Below are 18,547 nucleotides of genomic sequence, written 5' to 3' on the forward strand. Positions count from 1 at the left end.
GTTTGGCCCTGGCAATCTAGCCCTCGGTCTATTGTCATCATGCCGTTGTCGCAGCTGCAGGGGATCAAGCTCCCCGCCTCGGCGGACTTCCATGGTATGTGAGAGACTGTGCGCCCTTGTAGCAGTCTGTCTTTGGCTGGGGCTGGTTCGAGCCAATTCTCGATGTGAGGAAAATGCACGCTAACAACCCGATCAAGTCCATCTTCGTGACGGCGAGATGATGGAACTGGTGACCCCCACCATCAGACAAGGTGGTGTGAACACTGTTTTTGTCATGGTAAGGGCTCGCTTTTACGGAGCGGTCCGATGAATTGCTATTCTGAAGGTCTCTTTAAGATAACATGGTTCTTCTAGCCAAACCTTGTGCCACCCGTCACCACCGTCGACCGTGCCCTCGACTACAAAAAGCGCCTGCAGGCCATTGAGCCGAACGTAAACTACCTCATGTCCTTGTACCTCCACGATACTGTGACTCCTGAAACCATCATCGAAGCCAAGAAAAGAGGCGTCACCGGTGTCAAAAGCTACCCAGCGGGCGTGACGACCAACTCCTCCTCCGGCGTAGTGGACTATACCCAATTCTATCCCGTCTTCGAAGAGATGGAGCGACAAGACATGGTTCTGAACCTCCACGGAGAAGTCCCTTCGACCGGCGACGTGACGGTTCTGTCGGCGGAAGAGCGTTTCCTTCCCACCCTGTTGCAGCTGCACGAGCGCTTCCCAAAGCTTCGAATTATCTTGGAGCATTGCACGACCGCGGCTGCCGTAGAGGCTGTTAAGAAGTGCGGGCCCTCGGTGGCTGCCACACTCACGGCCCATCATTTGGCTATTATTGTCGACCACTGGGCGGGAGATCCCTTCTGTTTCTGCAAGCCGGTCGCCAAAACACCTGCCGATCGCGACGCCCTCTTGCGGGCTGCGGCATCTGGCAATCCCAAGTTCTTCTTCGGCTCCGACAGTGCACCGCACCCAGCAGCTTCCAAGAGAGGAGGAGACAAGGTTGCCGCGGGTGTTTTTACCCAGCCATACACCACCCAGCTCGTCATCGACGCTTTCGAACAGGCGGTCCAGAATGGCGTTCTGAAAGAGGAGGACATTACTCCCGAAATCGTTGAGGGATTCATGAGTAAGTTCGGCCGAAACTTTTACGGCCTTGGAGAGGAGCAGAAGGAATTCTTGATCCTCGAGAAGAAAGAAGAGAAGATTGCAGATATCCTCCAGTCAGGAAAAGTGGACGTGGTCCCGTTCAGAAGAAACCAGCAGACGTGGAGCGTAACCTGGTCCACATAGTTTCCTGGTGACAAATATGTCAAATCACTGTCGGTTCAGATGTAATAAGAAAAGTTGACGAATTTTGACCATGCTCCAGTGATTGTCTTGGCGGCAACGACTATTAATCGGACTTCATGTCGCCCTGGCTTAGCAATCCTGTCACAGCCTCGAGTGCCTGTGCTTCTGTGATGCTCATCTTTCGTCCCGCGACAACCGGGTTGCCGTCACTACCCACTGCAAGCTGCCCAGATCGCTCAAGGTGTAGCCTAATCCGGCTTTCAATGTAGTCCCTTCTCTCATCGGCCTTGGACTCCTTCGCAGTATCCACTGACTTCGGTAGTGCGGTCAATTTGGGTCGGAGCTGTGTAAGCATCGTCTTGAGCGCAGGGAGCTGAGACAATATAAAAGTCGTGTTCGTCGTGAGGGGTGTATGCTGAGCATTAGAGCCTGCGACACCGACCCGCAGCTGTTGAGCAGCCGGGCTGGCTGTCAAGAACGATAGATCCAATTCCTTGCTGCCGGACGGCGCAGGCATCTCGGATTCTCCCTCCGCCTTGGCCGATTTTGCGTTCTTGGTTGAATCCACGGTCGACAAGATAGATCGTAGCTGAGAAATAATCGCATCGTTTCGGGCGCATTCTTCCTTCATTGACCGATTGAGTTTTTTGGTTTCTTGTAGTTTTTTGCGCTGAGCCTGGATTGTCTCGGGAGTTGGCGTGTTGGGAGGAGGATTGAGATCAAGATTCTGCGAAACAAGTCAAGGCATATTAGCACCATGCACGTTAATGTCAAGCTTCCAGCCGAACCCCATACCCGGTAATGATTCAACCGAATCCACCCCAGCAGATCATCTTCCACCCTGAACGTATTTCGCAGCACGATGATTTCGAATTTATCGAACGCCTTGTCGACTGTGGACTCAAGCAGGGTCTCTAATTGATGTAATCCATTTTCAATCTCCAGCCGCGCCTCGGGATAAACAACGTTTCCATCCTCATCGGTGTCGGGGATGGTGGAGCCGTTGTTCGCATGGGAAAATCCCAATCGTTCGGGCGGGGTAGAGAGAAGGCCGGATTCAAGACTTGAGATGGCTTGGTATATCAAGTTGTTGATCGAGTTGATAACGTCATCTATGAGAGACTGCGATCGAGTTAGCCGGGAGAAGCCAGGAGGTGAGGGGCAGGCGCATGTGTCCAGGCAGACAATTACGGCCAGGAGAACTGACCAAAGGCGTATAGCTGAAGTGCTCAGCGAGCAGAGAATTCGTCGCGTCGTTCATCGTGATATGATGGCGGGGCTATCGCGCATCTTCAGTGCAGAGAGAGGGAGGTTGAACCGGTGAACTTTCCCTCCGGGAGACGCGTTGCGCGGGAGTAAAATAGTTGACCTCAGCTTCCTAGACGCGAAATGCCGACCGTTGGCCTAAGACGCGCTAAGTACGAGCGGCGGAGCGGCCCTCAGACGGCATATTCAGATGAAGGGTCTTTGTGTAAGGCATCCAATTAATTTTCTTTTTGTTTTTTGTCGTCGGGAGTTTTTCACTTGGACAAAACTGCATGTTTTGAGGCGCCTTGGTAAGGTCAATGCCTCGGCGGTGGCCCTGGAATATGTAGTCAAAAATGGCAGCCTTTCTCAACAAGAATCCGATATGGTGTAGTGGCTAACATCGCCGTCTCTCACACGGCAGCCGGGGGTTCGATTCCCCCTATCGGAGATTTCTTTTTGCTTTTTTTCCCTTCTGCCGAAGATACTTTTATTTTGGCTGGCTTTGTTTTTTTTAGCAATTGTATCTCTTGTATTTCATTCGTTCTCGTTTTCCTGTCTGCCTCAACCCTCTCATTTGCTTCATCTCCACCCGGAAACCAAATGAGTCACATCGTCACAGTCATCAAGAACACCGCCCCGTCCTTTGACTCATTCGACCAATGCCTCGACTTGTCTAGTTTCACCTGGTCTCTTTCCAGCAATGCCAATCCCTGTTCTGGTGCTCTGACTCCTTGTTGATCTTCGTGTAGCCTAACTAGCCTGGGGCTGTTTGTTGTTTGGGATACCCTTGGACTTGTGTTCACGGCGAATGTAGACGTTGGGATAGCTTATAAGTATCTAGTCTTCCTGAATCAATTGGCTTTCATTTTCAATATACCATTTTTCAGTGATTCAGCATTTGAAGCGTGAAAATCATACACCATGGCGTCTGGAGCACCCACTGTACCCCTGGAAGAAGATCCCACTCGCGATCAGATTGTCCCAGATGCTCAAGATTGTGAAGCCACGGCGAAAGGAGACAGACTTACTCCTCCCCCTACAACGCCCAGACATGCTTCAAGCACGCAGACCCCAGTATCGATGGAAAACAGGCTCCGTCCCGCAGCAGGTATCTGTTCGTTAAATTCATCACGAGATTCTTTCCACTAACAGAGACGACGCAGACATCATCAATCGTATCATCTGGGATTCCAATTATGATAGTGCGAACTACATCATTGGATATGAGGATCGATTCGAAGGACGCTTGGAGGTTGGAATTGGTTCATGGAAGAAGGAATCGACGGACGAGGAATTTATTCCGCAACATCGAGTGCTATACATCAAGCGCAAGTCCGACGGGGAAATCATGTGGGATCGAAGACGAAGGATCGATAAACTGTTTCTCAGTGGGAATTCGGCCTTTGACTTTTTGGCCTTCTTGAGCTGAGCATGAGACTGACGGCTTACCCCTTTGTACACTCCAATACCCAGTCTTCCGTATCTACTCTTATAGAATGGAAGGAACAGTTGCGAAGACCGCCGAGGTGTGGCATACCCACGGCCGCCCTTTCTTCTATGGGGGACTTGCCTTGAATCGGGAAAGTAAGCATCCGCAGGCAGTCATCTCAAAGTCGCAGCGAGTCGAGCAATCCAGCGCAAGTCATCTGTGTCGTCCTCCAGCCTGACAAAACTCGAGGGACATATCTTCCGTCAGTAGCTGCCCAAGATGGCACAACGGCTCCGCAAGCTCGACTTTTCGCGCATGAAGAAACGCAACCATTCCAACACGTCTTCTACAAGCTCCCCAACAGTGCCAGTTCTTGAATCACCCGCAGTGTTCTCGCTTCAAAATATCAGCCCTGGGTCGCCCGGCCAACAAAAGACTCGGCTGGATAGATCTCCGGCCAGGCCATCTGTTTTCGTGGAAAATATCGATGACGATGATGATATGGATGCCCCTGCTGTTCATGGTCCCCCTTCAGACAGCAAGCTTGGTCCAGTCAACGCCGATGGCGAAGACGACTCGATGACGCGAGCAAAAACTCGCTACTTTGAGGAGATCTTCAGTATCCGCAGCCCTCTGGCCTCGCCCAAGACTCGGACCAACCAAGAGTCTATTATAGTAGTCGAGGTCAAGCTACGCACTCGGGTGAGCACTCGCTTTATTTGCCTACTCCCGCGATACACTCTAGGCTTTCTTGGATATACTAACAATACTTTAGGTCAAGGATGTTGAGGCATTCGCTTCCTCAATAGCGTCTCGCATGGCTAGCGTTTACCAGATATCTGAGAGTCAAATTATGATCACCATTCAGCAAGATGTACATCTTTACTTGGGCAATCCTAGGTTCCCCGCCTATTTGATCAAGGTCTTCGCGCTGCCACACTTCATAGCACCAATGACCAATCTTCGCTGCACCATTCTCATTCAGGGGCTTCTTCAAGACCTGACTCTTATCCCTGCGAACCGAGGCGTTATTCTATTTATCCCCATTCACGAGGAGAATTTCGCCACAAATGGTGCTACCATGATGGGGGAAATTCCACGACTCGATCGCCATCATTCCGAGGAGCAAAATCAAGGAATCTTCAGAAGCATTACACGGTCTTTGAGTAGACTGAAATCCGGCAGCACCCATAGTGCATCGGAGGCAACAACTTCTTCATGGACTGGAGCCATAGAACACTCCAGAGAAAAGAGCGCCCTGGGGGATGATACATCGGATGAAGGTGTCTCTAAATCTGTCAGGAAATCGAGAAGTCTGCGGCAACACTTTCTACCGGGGCATGGTGGCTCAGATCCTTCGCATCCAGCAGGTGAAGAGGTGTAAATCCGGTTGGGTCATCACTTGCAGCAGCATTACCCATGGATGCAAGGCGACTAGTCTGCTTTGGTCAAGCGCGTGCTTCCAGAAAGCTCTTTTGTTTACTTGCTTTCACTTGTATTCTTAGCACCTCATTTCCCAGTCAACGTCACCCAAAACCTCCTCAGAACCATCTTCTAGGCGTTGCTAGCTACAGACACAATACAAGATATCTGGAACATTCTCATTTGTGCGGAGAATGGAAAAGTCTCGTTCTGGCAAGATTGAGGAGATGGAAGGCGATCTATTCGACGCTCCAGATGGGGCAGCCTTGATCCGTATGTTTACTCAGTCAGATGGAATGAAAAAAAGAGCATATTCATACTGATCATCCGCTTTTCTTTTGCGCTAGATGCCTGTAACTGCCAAGGGTGTTGGAGTGCCGGTATTGCCAGGGCTTTTAGAACAAAGGCAAGTGAGTGGTTGAAAGTGGATATTGCATTCAATCCTCTCACTTAAGACCACGGTCGCTAACACTGCCCATGGCATATGGCTAGTACCCTGCTGCATATGCCATCTACAAGGCACACTGTGAAAAGCTGATGAAATCATCCAAATCCAGCACCGTTCCTAGCACCAGTAGTGGTGTCTCTGGTGGCAGTAATCAGTCGACTGGGAATCCGCTATCCCCGGAGGGAACTGCGCTCATCATCCCACCCCAGGAAAGAGACTACAGGGCAAGCAGTAGCACCAAGAAGCACTGGATCATTTGCCTCTTCACTTCACGCAACTTCGGAAGGAAGGCCAGCCCCCCTGATGTCATCCTCGCGAATACCGAGCTTGCTGTGGCGGATATGAAGCGGCAGCTTGAGGAGCTTTGGCTTGATGAGTCGGTGATACTGCCGGTTAGTGGGCTTTGGTCATGTCGGTTCAATTCCGGGCTCTTCAGGGTTGATTGGGGTCTGTCACGGAAGGTGTTGGAGAATGCGGGGCTGGATGTTGTGGTGGTTCGTCCTGAAGGCGAAGAGTGATGCTGTCAGAGTGGAACATCCTCGGGATGTATATTTTGACGGTGTAACTCTAGAGCTCAATTCGAGACAAGAATGATCAACCACAACAAAAGTATCCAGCAAAGGAATCAAATGCAATGATTTTCAATCCTTTAAACCTACTGCTCCCTAATCCTGCACACAATCGCAGCAACAAACCGCTGTATATATAGTAGTATACAGATCACCTGACTTCGCGTCGTGATCCCGTGTCGAGCGATAAGATCCAGCTCAATTTACTTCCCCTCAACAACATTTGCTCTCTCCCCAACCAATACCGGTCAATCTCCTCCCGTCATGCCTCCCACAAAACGACAACCTCAGAACCAAAGGCAGCGACCTTTCAAAGTCCCTCGTCGTCAGACAGATCCCGACACTGCGCCCTCCGAATCCACCTCCGCCGCGGAATCCTCAGCAGCAGCCGCCAAATCGAAACCCCAGTCCAAAGCAAAAGCCAAACCCTTGAAAAATGCCACCGCATCCTCCTCCAAATCCAAACCCACTCGTGCTTCGGCTTCCTCGTCCTCCCGCAAGAACAAATCGCGCGCACACTCCGAAAGTCCCGTCGCAGATGACGACGACGATGCCGCAGCCGCTGCTGCCCTCGCCGCCGCCGCGGACACCGACCCAGACTCTGACGCCGGCTCAGGCCTCAGCGATCGCAGCCGCAGTCAGAGTCGCGAGCGCTCGGCCTCCGGCGAACCGGACTTCATCCTAGCGGAGATCACCAACGGCGAGGAGTCCAACGACGTGACCCTCAGCGAGCCCGAGATCCCACCGAAGCTGCTGACCCGGCTGCTGCATGCGCATTTCCAAAACCCCAAGACCAAGATCGCCAAGGACGCCAACGCCGTCGTCGCGAAGTATGTCGACGTCTTTGTGCGCGAGGCCCTGGCGAGAGCGGCGTATGAGAGAGCTGAGGTTAATGGCGAGGGGGCGTCGTTTGCGGATGGCTTTTTGGAGGTTTGCATTTCCCTTTCTCTTCTCTTATTTCCCCTTCCTTTACTCCGGGTGCTGAGGAGTCGGGGCTGTCTTGACTGTGGTGCTAATGGATTGTGTATAGGTCGAGGATCTCGAGAAGATGGCGCCGCAGCTTGTGTTGGATTTCTAGGGTGAGGTTTCAGTGGGCAAGTAACATTTGCATGGTTGTGATTTGAATGGCGTTGTGTGGTTATGGGGTTTCGGGTTGATCTTTATTTATTTTATTTTGTTTTCTAAGATACCAGATGTTGCCCGTTGATGATGCGATGAATTTGATACATTGATTGGTATAAAAAGATGTGCGCCATTTGATAGTGTGAAAAGCACTTTTGCTCTAGTATTGTATGCATCACTGGCGTGAGTCTATGTACTATATTGTATTATCACTGCTTCTGACATGTTCAGCAATGAGACATCTATAAACGCGCTCCCCACTCCTCCCCGTTGGATATATGCAATGTTGAACTCCGCCCTAAGCAAAAGAAAAGAAAAGAAAAGAAAGAAAAGAAAAGACATATTTTAACCGCTAACCAACGGATCTGGGGTTGCTGTAGCTGAAGCCGGAGCCGACTCGCGGGGCGTGGCATCGGAGTCGGCAGGGGGGTTCCTTTTCTCTGAAGGCGCTTCAGCTTTAGAATCGTCTTCGGCTGTACTCTTCTTCTGCTTGGCCGTGAGAGCGCCCAGTTCCATGGCTTCTTCGGGCAAGGGTCGAATGTGTGGTTGGCAGATCCAATAGGGTCGTCCGTATTCAGCGATTGTCGCCTTGGACCCTTTCAGGTCCTGGTTAGGGGGCTCCTCATAGCGTTCAGGGAATTGTTCGTATTCTCGCAAGCCATCCTTGATCGCTTTTTCGACAAGAGTGAGAACGTGCTCGAATGCCGGCATGTCGCCGGGCCGGGACCGAGCGAGTGCGTCACGAACATTAGTATGCTGAGCAACCATGGGACGGAGGAGCTGGAAAAGATGCCCCTGCATCACGCCTAGACTGGGAGAGTTCTGCTTCTTCAGTTTCGACCTGTCCTTCTTTTCCTTCTTGATCTCCTTCTTCAGTTCCTTCCTTTGCTTCTTCTTGGGTGGGCCGTCCTCGACTTCTTCGGCAGGTTCGGCGACTGGCTCTGCAGCCTCGTCCACAGAATCTGATGGGAGATAGAGAGGCTCTCTCTCTGGAACGGGCTGTTCGAGAACATATTTGTAAATGATGTCGAGATACCGCCGCAGTATCGCGTCTATCCGGTAACCACCTTTGCCATTTCTACCACGCCAATATTCCCGTGTCTCGCTGCCAACGGGAGGGGGTTTGCTGAAAATCGCCGGGTCTGATAGATTACCTTCCGCACTCATCACTCCGTCTGCACCTGTGGCTTCAAGACAGGGTTCCAAGTCGTCGTAATTCAAGGTATTTCCATTTGCAAATATCACCGTGTCCGGAGGCAGGTTGTCGCGGAGGTAACGAATGTAGCTCCAATCAGCAATACCCGTATTGTGTCCCTTCTGCTCCCTTCTGCGACCATGGAGGGTGATTATGCTTGCGCCGGCGGATAAGATCATCTTCGCATACTCCAACGTCTTCTCCTTTGTCTCCAAGATCCGAAACTTGGCGGTAACGGGTATCGAAAGTTCATTATGTAGTCGATTAATCAGTTTATAAATGAGATCCCAGTCCTCCTGAAGGAATGCGCCGTAGTGCCCCTTCTTCGCGATTCCCTGGGGACACCCAAGGTTCAGGTCAACGGCATCACAGTATGGCTCAGCATGTCGAGCAGCTTTCAGGAGGTCGTCGGGATCGTTTGCGCAAAATTGCACGAAAAGCGGTCGATCTATGGCGGGGTTTCCATCGAGGTAAGGAGTGCCAGCGCCCTGACCGTTGTCGTCGCGCGTGGGTCGGAAATGCTGTAGACGGATACCAGGCTGTTCATGGAACAAGCGCGCATGGTACATGGGCGAGTAGGACAGGAGAGGTCTAGGGTCATCGGGAGGCATGAATGAACGGGTCAGCATGCGCCAGGCCTGTTATCCGTGTCAGTTCACTAAGGCAAAACAGCATTCGTAGAACATGGGCCGTACGTACGAATTCCGAGCGATCTACCATGGGGGCAACAATATATTTGGGGCTTCCCAAACTCTCGTAGAATGCCCTGCCTAACAACTTCTTCTTCGGCTCCGACTGGGGAGCCGATGGCGCATTCTGCCCGTCCGCGGGGGTTTGCGAAGCGGGCTGCGCTTCAGAAACCGCCATTTTCACAAGATTCGAGTGTTTGAATTGGGGTAGATGTCGCCCTAACCACGGGCCAAAGAAGCGAAGAATCCCTATTGTGGCAGCGTGGAATGAAATGAAATCAGAAGATGGTCAAATGTAGTTTGTCGAGAATCGCAATAATGAAGTACCGACGAATTATCGGATTGCGGGCAACTTTTTTCGGCGGCGATGATGGCGGAGCGGAATAACAAAGTGCCGCCTTATCTTATCGTCTGTGAAGTTTGGTTACATCACTGCCACATGGGAGGAACCCAAATCGATGGAGTACAGTTGTACTATTGCAGTGGCTGGAATCAATTTGACAAGAGGCATTAGATGTCCGACAGCAATTCCAGTGTTCCTGCAGAAGAATTGGGAGAACTCGACCAGCTTGTATATGTGATTACATAATCCACCGGGGGCTTGGCGCGGTTCATCAGTAGAAAACAACAACAACCGGCGGTCTTGCATGTCTGAAACTCCCCATCTCCTCGTCCAGGCGGCCCAAGAATGCGTTGTTATACCTGAACATGTGTGAACAAAAATTGCTTGTAGCTGTAAACATCCGTCACTACCCTGACGACAGCCACTGAACGCCCTGTTTCATTCCGACTAGAAGATCAGCAACAATGGACTCCACCGGCGGAACTGGGGGTAAATCCCCGTATCTGTTGACTGGGGATAACAAACCGCTAACAGATCCTACAGTGTCATCATCAATCTCTCTTTCAGAAGATGGGGAATTTGTTTCGCAGCTAAACGCGAAGGAGCTCGTTTTCCACCTCAACCCGACATCTTCCGAGTTTCAAGATGCACAAATCGTGAAGGTCAAAGAAAATCTCCCGAGATTTGTGAAGATCTCACAAGCCTCCAAAGGCAGCGGCCTTTCGGGAAGGCGTGTGCTATATGCCAGTGATACTCGTGTCCTGGTGTGGCAGCTAGAACCAATGCAGTTGCACGCAGAGATTGATAGCATCGAACCCGGCGCTACGAACGTTGACTTCGGAGGGGATGAGAATGAGGTCGTAGTATTTCATGCGTGGAATACCAAACTCTCCATACATGGCCTGGATACAGGCCGCAGCCAGGTCATCAAGTCGCCCAAATCCTCTCACTACAATGGCTTCGGATACCGACCGAAGACCAGGCAGTTTGCAATTCTGCTGAAGCCTGATGCAGTCGATCTGCTTACTATCCATGAATTCCGATCATACGAACTGATAGGCCGCGCAACCCTACCCACGGTAGATGCCCAAGGCATGAAGTGGAGTCCGGATGGCAGGTGGATAGCTGTTTGGGACGCTGCCAGCGCCGGCACAAAAGTTCTCATATACACCGCCGATGGCCAGCCATTCAGAACATACACGGGCCCGCCCGGTGCCGACAGTTCCCTCGATCTTGGTGTCAGGAATATAGAATGGAGTCCTGCCAGCAGCGGCGGGTCGTCAGAATTTCTGGCTGTCGGAAAGGTCGATGGGACTGTTGACCTTCTCAAAAACAAAACGGTATGGATGCGTTTATCCTTTTTTGTTTATTTACTACAAGCTAACCTCATGGGTATAGTTCTCTTGCTCGACGACACTGTCTCACACGTTCCAAATGGATCAGCATTCTCCGAGTATCTGGCGTGAGCGGTTCGCAACCGTGGATGGTGACCTTGAATATAACGAATGCTCGGGGTCTACTGCATTTAGCGCAATAGGCGAGCCCACAGGGCCTCCTCGAGGGGTCTCGATTATGGCGTTCAGCGCCAGCGGGAGCTTACTTTGCACGGTAGATCAATCGCGGCCCAATATCATTTGGATATGGGCTCTGGAGTCCACCGTGGTACTTCTGTCGGCCCTCGCTCATGAACACCCCGTGAGACAAGTGGTGTGGCATCCCTCAAAGTCCGAGTTTCTTGTTACTACAACAAATAGCACCGGCACTGCTGTACGGAGCTGGTCACTCGACCGACCGCCGTCGATCGTCCGTATTCCGGCGTCTAGAAATGACGCCGGGCGGTATGAGGTGAGATGGGTAACTTCAGAGCATCGAGGGCAATCCCTCTTTTGGTTTGGAACGCCAGATGACTACGTGCTTGGGTACCTCGAAGACGAGAACGGCGTGTCGCAGTTCAAAGCTCTCAAGTCTATCAGTAGCAACCTGAGATTACCTTCCGGGAACTATGGGGCGAATTTGAGCCGATGATTATGAGTTGAGCGCTGATTACGAGGATGCAATGTCTGGAGTTCTATGAGATGATATTTATGATTTCGAACGAACAATATGCATAAAGATATCATATAAAATCCAGGTACATACCCAGTATCTTCATCTTACGTAGATACATGCCTGGGGCATCCAGCCGATATAGTCCGCGGCGACCAATCAGCGGCCCGCCGCCCGCCAATGCTAACCGAGCCAACGCGCGCCGAAAAAAAAAGACCACCAAGGGCTTAGGGTTCCATGCACGTGACGCCACCCTCCCCACTCGAATTTCGCACTTGGGCTCGCACCCTTCTGGCCGTTGCTCTGTCGCGCAGTCACATCCGTCGAACAACCACACTAGATCTTCAAGATGGTGAGTGATGACCCTCTGATCCAGGCGCATCAGGACGTCGCATAATGAATGGATTATACTAATACTGGAAATTTATAGGCTCCCGCACGCAAGAAGTGGTCCAAGGGCAAGGGTATGCAAATCACCACCATCCCAACTCTCCCCCCCATCGTCATCTCGGTCAACGGTTTCGTTTCGATTTTGAAAAGAGGATGAAAAAAAGTTTTATTGTTTCTCTCGGCAAGCAGGGGGACAGGTTTTCGAAATCGACCGGATGATGGAGAAGTCAGGATAATTTGGGATCCGTGTGACTGACGCTCTCTTTTTTCGCCGTATAGTTAAGGACAAGGCCCAGCACGCCGTTGTCCTCGAGAAGCAGACTGCCGAGAGACTGAACAAGGATGTCCAGTCCTACCGTCTCATCACCGTCGCCACCCTCGTCGACCGTCTGAAGATCAACGGCAGCTTGGCCCGCAAGGCTCTTGCTGACCTCGAGGAGAAGGGCCAGATCAAGAAGGTTGTCGGCCACTCCAAGATGAACATCTACAGTATGTTACACCAATACCCGTGACGACCTCGGAATTCGATGGTTATGATGGACGATTTCTAATCCGATCTTTTTTCTTCCTTGCAGCCCGCGCCGTCACCGCCGAGTAAACGTTTCCTCATCAGTTCTTTTTCTCGCGGTCCCTTTTCACTTTTCTACGAATGATATCTCTCAAAATTCGGAAGTTTGGCTGGGCGAATGATGTATAGTGGTTCGAATCAATCAATTTCGGAGTGAACGAACAAAAATACGCGCTACAGGACGTGCCCAGTAAATCCGATCATAAGACTAAGCTCGAGGCAGTCTCGTCTGTTCAGAAGCAAGTAAGGGCGTTCTCTGGAAGACGAGATGCGTAGGATCAAGCCTCACCCAAGAGCGATATGGAACGAGAACAATTCGATCGGCACGTAGATAATCTGCATTTTGAGAAGTGCCCATATACAACGAACCCCGACACCCTAAGACGGAGATTCCTACTATACTATACAATACAAACCTGCCCAAACCAAAACCAATCTTACCTTCGTTCCCAACCACCCTCAGTTCCCTTGCTTCTGCTTCTTCTGCTGCTCCTGCTTTTTCTTATTCAAGTTCTTCCTCTTCGGCCTCTGCTGCCTCGCCGCCTCGCAAAGCTCCCTCTTCTCCTTCGGCAAATCCTCCAGCCCCACGACCTTCCCAACCTCGAAATACTTCTTGTGGTTGCGGAAGAAATTCTCCCAGTGCTGCACCTGCTTCTGCACCTGGCTGCGCGCCTGGCGCAGCTCCTGCTCCCGCCGCGTCTTCTTCTCCCCGCTGCTCAGCGTCTTCGCGTCCTCCTCGTCGTTCTCGATCGGGATGAACATCTCCTCCACGCCCGTCATGTCCGGCGTCTGGTCCTCCTGGAAGCAGCCCGTCACGAACGCCCGCGTGGCGTCGCGCCCCGCGAAGAAGTTGTAGTGCCCGCCCGGCCCGTAGATCATCGGGTTGGCGGAGACGTCGAAGATGCTGCCGTTCACGGCCAGGTAGATGGGGAGGGAAGGGTCGGAGCCGTCGTGGGGGGCCAGTTGGGCGGGCGTGAGGTAGAGAGGTCCTTGCTGTTCGGCGTTAGTGGATGATGATGATGATGATGATGGTGATGTAGCAATTTCCCCTCCGGCCAATGAAAGGGCTTTGAAATCAAAACACCTCAGGGTCCCCGGCTGTCGGGAATTGGAAAAATCAAGGTCCTGAACCTACCAGGTATCGCGTCAACACCGGCAGTCTGGTAAACCAGGGCCGATACCCCCAGAGCAGCGACTCGGACGAGGTCATGTAGTACGACAGCCCGCACGACGCTACCGCCAGAGTGATCACCAGGCGCAGGAGATCCAGGACGCCGATGCCTCCGCTTTTGGTGGCGGCTTCATTGCGTCGTCGCGGAGCGGGACTGTCATTTTGGGCCTTTGGTTTGGCGGATTTGGTGTTTCTTTGGCGTAGGTCTGACATGGTGATTGTCAGCCTGTAGGGGGCAGAGAAGATGGGAAGTGAGTTGAGGAGAGAGAGAGAGAGAGATGAAGGGAGGGGAAAAGGTGGGCGGCGGAGCTGTTTGTAGATTGACTGATTAATGCTAATTTGCGTAGAGGACAGCTATCATATCGATTCATTCGACTGCTATTTTCCGCGAGTTCCGCTCACACTAGACTTGCGTATGGTGTGACATGTCTAGTTTCATGACTATTCGCACTTCTACTGTTTCTTTGGGATTTAAGGTGACCCGTAGATGAGGTTGTCAATACACCCCTGATTATTTGCTCTACGCAATTCGCACCAGCTCAGTATTAAATTGTGCAATTCATTTCGGAAAATCCATGATATTATTATATTACTGTATAATGCACCCAGCTCTTAGATCAACGCCTCAAACTCCCTCAGGGATTGAAGGACGCGACCTCGATGGCCAGCCTATTCTTCAATCCTCGCCTCCAGTCCTGCAAACTCCAATATAGACCCTCATGCCCAAGACGTACAATTCATGACTACTGAAGAGAACAGTTAGCAACAGCCCTTCAAGTAAGACAACGTGAAACTGCATCAGCTGCAATGGCAAATCTCTCAGACATCCAAGGAAGATATTGCGCACAGAGCACGTCTAGAATGGGTTCTCGCGACGGCTAGCGTGGAAACTGCGAATGTGGAAAATAATTTTCATCATCGAGATGGGGTTGGGGAGTATTGCTTTGCTGAATGAAAAGAGAATGCTACTCACCAAGGCCGTTTGTTACAGCGGAGCAAAAGATGTGCTGATGAAAATGATGTTAGTGCTGCATGTTTCAAGCTGCATAAAGCTTGTCTGTTCAGATGGCTGCTGTCATGTTGGGTTTTGGTATGAGTTGCAGAAGGAAAATGGTTGCAGGACGGAAAAGCTCTGGTGACGGCTTTTCTAAAGAAGAAGAAGAAAAAAAAAAAAAAAGGCGCCAAGTGGGCCCCCGATTGAGAGTTGCCTGAATGCCTGAGGTGTCACACACACAATACAATATGCACTCCCACAAGAAAAGTTGCTGCAAAATGTAATTAAATGATCGGTGCATTTAAATATGACCAACTTAGAATGGGCTCGTAGCATCAAAATACAGACCATCGAGACTAGTATACTATGGACATTGTAAACTTCCCAGGGCCTTCCCCATCCCACCTAGACTTCTGAGTCCATCGACAGGGCGGATTCCCATGTCGGGATTCTAAAAGCCCCCGTAAGACATCCCACTAGAGTATGAATTTAGTCACAAGAAAGTACAGCCAAAGAATTAATTAGCGATACCATAGCGAACAAGCTGACAATCAGCTGCTAGGACCTTGTTCCAGGCGACCGTGCCCTTGTTCCTGCTCCTGCTCCCAGCTGCGAGAGAAAACATCGTTGAGAGATTCCTGGAAGGTACGGCAGTTCATATCGATTAATCCCTTCTTCTCTTTGGATTCAGGATTCCTGATCACGGAAACTAGACAAAGATATCTAACAACAGTCAGTATTCTCCTTCGCAAGTCAGGTCGGGATAACACACTTGTTCATTTCCATCAGGTGAATCATTGTTTCATCGTGCAGAACGACATGGCTCTCTGCTTCCTGGGTTTGGTCACCCTTGGGTTTGCGGTCTGGGTGATCCCATGAGTATAGCTCGGAAATATCCACGATGACGTCTATGTAATCGGAGCACATCTCATAGCACGACATGTCCACCGGGCGAGTATCGGACGCGATATAGATCTTGCTCAATACGTCAAAAAGATAGGTCTTCTCGAACCCGCAGTTGTTGCCAAGCGTGTTTATCAGGTTTTCGAGAGTCGAAAGATTGGGAATCAGCTTCTGTATCACTTTGCTGAAAGCCTCGAAAACGGAATAGTCGTAGATAGAAGTGAGATAGTAGTGGACGGGGGCGTTCTCGTACCCGGCATCGCTCAGTTCGTCGGAAATGAGCTGTACGATGTCTTGAAAAGTGTCGGTGCGATACTCGTCCGAGAGCCCATCGACTTTGTGGATGAAGACCTCGATGTTAATATTCGGGTAGTATTGTTGAACAGTCAAAATGGTTCGATTCAGGCGCGCGACAGAGTCCAGATAATCATCTTGGGCGTCAATGACCCAGACGAGGGCGCCAAGGCTCCCGAAGATGTCCTCGAGGTCGAAAGACGGCTCGAAATATTCCAGCTGGCCGGGAAAGTCCCAGACTTGGAAGTCCATGAAAGAGCTGCAACCGGTGTTATGCAAAGATCTTAGCACGCGCGATGAATAAACTCACTGGATGGAATCTTTCTGGATGCGTGTAGTTGACTCTAGGAACAGGGTTTCATTTGGGGGCATCTTGTGAAAAACAACACTTGCGATTGAAGATTTCCCGCTCCTAATTCCGGTTAGTTTATTCTCTCGTAGGGAAGAGTGGGCTCCGGAGAAAATTACCGACGAAGTCCCATCAAAAGGAGACGAGGCTTGGGATCCTGAGGCTTGGTGGCTGCAAGCTGGCCTGGCTTCGCCTGCACAGGCTGCCCGGGGGAGTGATTTGCGACCTGTAAGATACCCTCGAGTTTTAGTTCCGCACTGGTTTTACAAACTGGAGGTCTTCCTTGAAAGACAGAAACATCCGCGAAAAGATGTCTTTCCGGACCAAAGTCGATCCAACGACGGGGGTGACGTGACAGAGGGGCCATCAGGCGGGCAGAGTGTAGATGCTGGGGGAGAGAAGTGCAGCCATGGGAACGGGGGATATGGACTTCAGACTAGGAAAATAATCCAGCAAGCTTGCTCTTTAAGGCTTTGCATCATTTCTGAAAATCCCCGGAGCTCATGGCACGTGGCGACGAGACGGACCAGGGAGACTGGACAGCGAGGGAACTGTCCAGCTTTCGATTGAAGGGGGGATTGCAATCAACAGAGCCGTTGAGCAACGTTAAAGCAAACAGCGCACATCCATTCAGATTGCAATCTGAAAATATCGATGTGTTCCGCAAGCAACCAGCCGTGCTGAAGCTGCAAGTTGCTTGGGTATCGAAAGTCTATCCAGGGGAATTGGCTTTGACGTGTATGAAAATACAGCAAAACATATGAAGCAACAAAATTGACTGGTCCAGCCACACAGGAGCATCATAAAAGAAATTCTTCCCGACGATCGGTTGAAGGTCATTGGGGGAAAAAGTGAGACTTCCTTACCTCCATGAGGACAAACACCGAAAAACCAGCTAATCCAAACAGACACCCGGCTGTGTGAGTACAGCAGTGTAGGTCTGACTACCAAGAGCGTAGTGAGCAATCCATCATAGTCCGGACCAGATAATGTGGAAAGGCAGAAGACTTACCGATTTCGCTTAATATCGAACGAGGTTCAAGAGGTTGGCCGAGATGAAGACAGGATTCAAGGTGCCACCCGAGCGTCCGCAGATTTGAGGAATCACAACACCGAAAAATGAACAACCACCAACAGCACCGATCGTTCACAGTTCTGTGTAGCTTCCGTGTAACGCTGGTCCAGGAACTTGATCGAGTTCAGGAAAAGTCTATATCCATCAAGGAGATTTCAGATGGCTTGCAGCAAGGGACCAGAACCGGAACTAGGGGAATGTAGTTCAACAATTCCGGAACATTGTCAACGAAACCTGATAGTTCGGCTGCAGACAATCGGAATCACAACAGAATAGGCAGTTCTCAACGCCTAATCATACACATGAGGTTGTCATATACTACCCCGAGGATGGTGTGGGGGGGGGAGCTCCTTTGGTGGGTTGAACAAGGGGAAGCGAGCAAGTTGCGTCGGCGGGTGTGTATTACGCTCGCCTGGCGGACCAGATCCAGGAACCAGTGACTAAGAAGAAGTAGAAGACGAACTAGGGCGATAAAGAGCTAGATATGGAGGCGAGATATGATTGATGGACGAGGGTAAGAAGATGCGGTGCGTTCTGGCGATCAGACCGGGAACCCGACGGCTTGGCGGCATTATTCTGTGGGGGAGGCTTTTTCCGCCTTTTTGTGCGCTCTTTCTCTCTACCACTGGCGACGATGTTGGAACTGGCGTACACGACTTTGGTTTATCGGAAGGTAAATTGTCCTGGATATATATAAAAAGAAAGTCAATTCATACAACGAAAATAGAAGAAAAAAAAGTGGTTCTCTGTTTTCGTTTTCTCTTATTTTTATGTTCATCATGACATAAACAATAACAGGGCCATCTCTGCAGTTGCCATCGAATCTGCGGTCCGATTTCCAATGTCAAAATATCAATATCTCGAAGCAGTCATACTCGAAGGTGTAGCCCTGACCTCGATGGTCCAACTTGGTCGGCATTCCCAGATCACGCCCCCGCACGTGAACATGCCCACCTTCCGTGGCTGCTTTCCACCACTTGGAAATAACTATCGTTCCATCCC

The 18,547-nt window shown here is 50.8% G+C and overlaps 11 protein-coding genes and 1 non-coding gene across 12 annotated transcripts; 8 read left to right on the forward strand and 4 right to left on the reverse strand.

The window, feature by feature from the left end:
- Positions 1-39: 39 nt before the first annotated feature.
- Positions 40-1,290, forward strand: P170DRAFT_430485 (dihydroorotase; the record flags this gene model as incomplete). The annotated part of the gene is made up of 3 exons (XM_024847961.1): positions 40-94; positions 198-277; positions 355-1,290. 3 exons carry the CDS (start codon positions 40-42, stop codon positions 1,288-1,290), a joined length of 1,071 nt encoding a protein of 356 aa, XP_024699914.1.
- Positions 1,291-1,393: 103 nt separating this feature from the next.
- Positions 1,394-2,551, reverse strand: P170DRAFT_367736 (MIND complex subunit MTW1; the record flags this gene model as incomplete). Its single annotated transcript, XM_024844820.1, has 3 exons — positions 1,394-2,017; positions 2,086-2,412; positions 2,498-2,551. The coding sequence occupies 3 exons, from the start codon at positions 2,549-2,551 to the stop codon at positions 1,394-1,396; spliced, it is 1,005 nt and encodes a 334-aa protein (XP_024699915.1).
- Positions 2,552-2,914: 363 nt separating this feature from the next.
- P170DRAFT_t192 lies at positions 2,915-2,986 on the forward strand. The gene has a single exon. It is a non-coding gene; the product is annotated as a tRNA-Glu (tRNA).
- Positions 2,987-3,600: 614 nt separating this feature from the next.
- P170DRAFT_339583 (DUF504 domain-containing protein) lies at positions 3,601-3,967 on the forward strand (the record flags this gene model as incomplete). Its single annotated transcript, XM_024843389.1, has 2 exons — positions 3,601-3,646; positions 3,702-3,967. Coding segments are annotated over 2 exons (312 nt in total), but the record flags the coding sequence as incomplete, so codon positions are not given.
- Positions 3,968-4,246: 279 nt separating this feature from the next.
- P170DRAFT_367654 (MIF domain protein) lies at positions 4,247-5,351 on the forward strand (the record flags this gene model as incomplete). Its single annotated transcript, XM_024844818.1, has 2 exons — positions 4,247-4,669; positions 4,743-5,351. 2 exons carry the CDS (start codon positions 4,247-4,249, stop codon positions 5,349-5,351), a joined length of 1,032 nt encoding a protein of 343 aa, XP_024699917.1.
- A 232-nt stretch (positions 5,352-5,583) lies between these two features.
- Positions 5,584-6,355, forward strand: P170DRAFT_367827 (ADP-ribose 1''-phosphate phosphatase; the record flags this gene model as incomplete). The annotated part of the gene is made up of 3 exons (XM_024844824.1): positions 5,584-5,662; positions 5,737-5,813; positions 5,882-6,355. The coding sequence occupies 3 exons, from the start codon at positions 5,584-5,586 to the stop codon at positions 6,353-6,355; spliced, it is 630 nt and encodes a 209-aa protein (XP_024699918.1).
- A 283-nt stretch (positions 6,356-6,638) lies between these two features.
- Positions 6,639-7,639, forward strand: P170DRAFT_440868 (CENP-X/MHF2 family protein). Its single transcript, XM_024850176.1, has 2 exons — positions 6,639-7,336; positions 7,437-7,639. Exons 1-2 carry the CDS (start codon positions 6,671-6,673, stop codon positions 7,482-7,484), a joined length of 714 nt encoding a protein of 237 aa, XP_024699919.1. The 5' UTR covers positions 6,639-6,670; the 3' UTR covers positions 7,485-7,639.
- A 47-nt stretch (positions 7,640-7,686) lies between these two features.
- On the reverse strand, positions 7,687-9,722 carry P170DRAFT_459117 (tRNA-dihydrouridine synthase family protein). The gene is made up of 2 exons (XM_024851844.1): positions 9,423-9,722; positions 7,687-9,361 (listed from the first exon to the last, which is right to left on the reverse strand). The coding sequence occupies exons 1-2, from the start codon at positions 9,588-9,590 to the stop codon at positions 7,874-7,876; spliced, it is 1,656 nt and encodes a 551-aa protein (XP_024699920.1). The 5' UTR covers positions 9,591-9,722; the 3' UTR covers positions 7,687-7,873.
- A 358-nt stretch (positions 9,723-10,080) lies between these two features.
- P170DRAFT_393013 (WD40 repeat domain-containing protein) lies at positions 10,081-11,870 on the forward strand. The gene is made up of 3 exons (XM_024846003.1): positions 10,081-10,244; positions 10,299-11,095; positions 11,154-11,870. Exons 1-3 carry the CDS (start codon positions 10,220-10,222, stop codon positions 11,778-11,780), a joined length of 1,449 nt encoding a protein of 482 aa, XP_024699921.1. The 5' UTR covers positions 10,081-10,219; the 3' UTR covers positions 11,781-11,870.
- A 195-nt stretch (positions 11,871-12,065) lies between these two features.
- On the forward strand, positions 12,066-12,978 carry P170DRAFT_289449 (40S ribosomal protein eS25). The gene is made up of 3 exons (XM_024843233.1): positions 12,066-12,153; positions 12,232-12,265; positions 12,471-12,978. The coding sequence occupies exons 1-3, from the start codon at positions 12,151-12,153 to the stop codon at positions 12,701-12,703; spliced, it is 270 nt and encodes an 89-aa protein (XP_024699922.1). The 5' UTR covers positions 12,066-12,150; the 3' UTR covers positions 12,704-12,978.
- Positions 12,979-13,078: 100 nt separating this feature from the next.
- Positions 13,079-14,321, reverse strand: P170DRAFT_440873 (putative heme/steroid binding domain protein). Its single transcript, XM_024850177.1, has 2 exons — positions 13,895-14,321; positions 13,079-13,752 (listed from the first exon to the last, which is right to left on the reverse strand). Exons 1-2 carry the CDS (start codon positions 14,141-14,143, stop codon positions 13,219-13,221), a joined length of 783 nt encoding a protein of 260 aa, XP_024699923.1. The 5' UTR covers positions 14,144-14,321; the 3' UTR covers positions 13,079-13,218.
- A 912-nt stretch (positions 14,322-15,233) lies between these two features.
- P170DRAFT_459120 (GTR/RAG family Ras-related GTP-binding protein) lies at positions 15,234-16,837 on the reverse strand (the record flags this gene model as incomplete). The annotated part of the gene is made up of 5 exons (XM_024851845.1): positions 15,234-15,647; positions 15,697-16,380; positions 16,432-16,533; positions 16,590-16,696; positions 16,742-16,837. 5 exons carry the CDS (start codon positions 16,835-16,837, stop codon positions 15,476-15,478), a joined length of 1,161 nt encoding a protein of 386 aa, XP_024699924.1. The 3' UTR covers positions 15,234-15,475.
- Positions 16,838-18,547: the final 1,710 nt, after the last annotated feature.

The sequence above is a fragment of the Aspergillus steynii genome (assembly GCF_002849105.1).
Source record: "Aspergillus steynii IBT 23096 chromosome Unknown P170scaffold_9, whole genome shotgun sequence".
Lineage (NCBI taxonomy): Eukaryota > Fungi > Ascomycota > Eurotiomycetes > Eurotiales > Aspergillaceae > Aspergillus > Aspergillus steynii.

Bases quoted from the DNA above. Each gene is read 5' to 3' on its own strand.
- P170DRAFT_459117 (XM_024851844.1), bottom strand. From the start codon at position 9,590: ATGGCGGTTTCTGAAGCGCAGCCCGCTTCGCAAACCCCCGCGGACGGG. The intron at 9,362-9,422 runs GTACGTACGGCC...CACGGATAACAG, and splicing joins TGGTAGATCGCTCGGAATTC to GCCTGGCGCATGCTGACCCG.
- P170DRAFT_393013 (XM_024846003.1), top strand. From the start codon at position 10,220: ATGGACTCCACCGGCGGAACTGGGG. The intron at 10,245-10,298 runs GTAAATCCCCGT...CAGATCCTACAG, and splicing joins CTCCACCGGCGGAACTGGGG to TGTCATCATCAATCTCTCTT. The intron at 11,096-11,153 runs GTATGGATGCGT...TCATGGGTATAG, and splicing joins ACCTTCTCAAAAACAAAACG to TTCTCTTGCTCGACGACACT.
- P170DRAFT_440873 (XM_024850177.1), bottom strand. From the start codon at position 14,143: ATGTCAGACCTACGCCAAAGAAACACCAAATCCGCCAAACCAAAGGCC. The intron at 13,753-13,894 runs GTAGGTTCAGGA...AACGCCGAACAG, and splicing joins CGGTGTTGACGCGATACCTG to CAAGGACCTCTCTACCTCAC.
- P170DRAFT_289449 (XM_024843233.1), top strand. The intron at 12,266-12,470 runs GTATGCAAATCA...TTCGCCGTATAG, and splicing joins GAAGTGGTCCAAGGGCAAGG to TTAAGGACAAGGCCCAGCAC.
- P170DRAFT_440868 (XM_024850176.1), top strand. From the start codon at position 6,671: ATGCCTCCCACAAAACGACAACCTCAGAACCAAAGGCAGCGACCTTTC. The intron at 7,337-7,436 runs GTTTGCATTTCC...GATTGTGTATAG, and splicing joins TTGCGGATGGCTTTTTGGAG to GTCGAGGATCTCGAGAAGAT.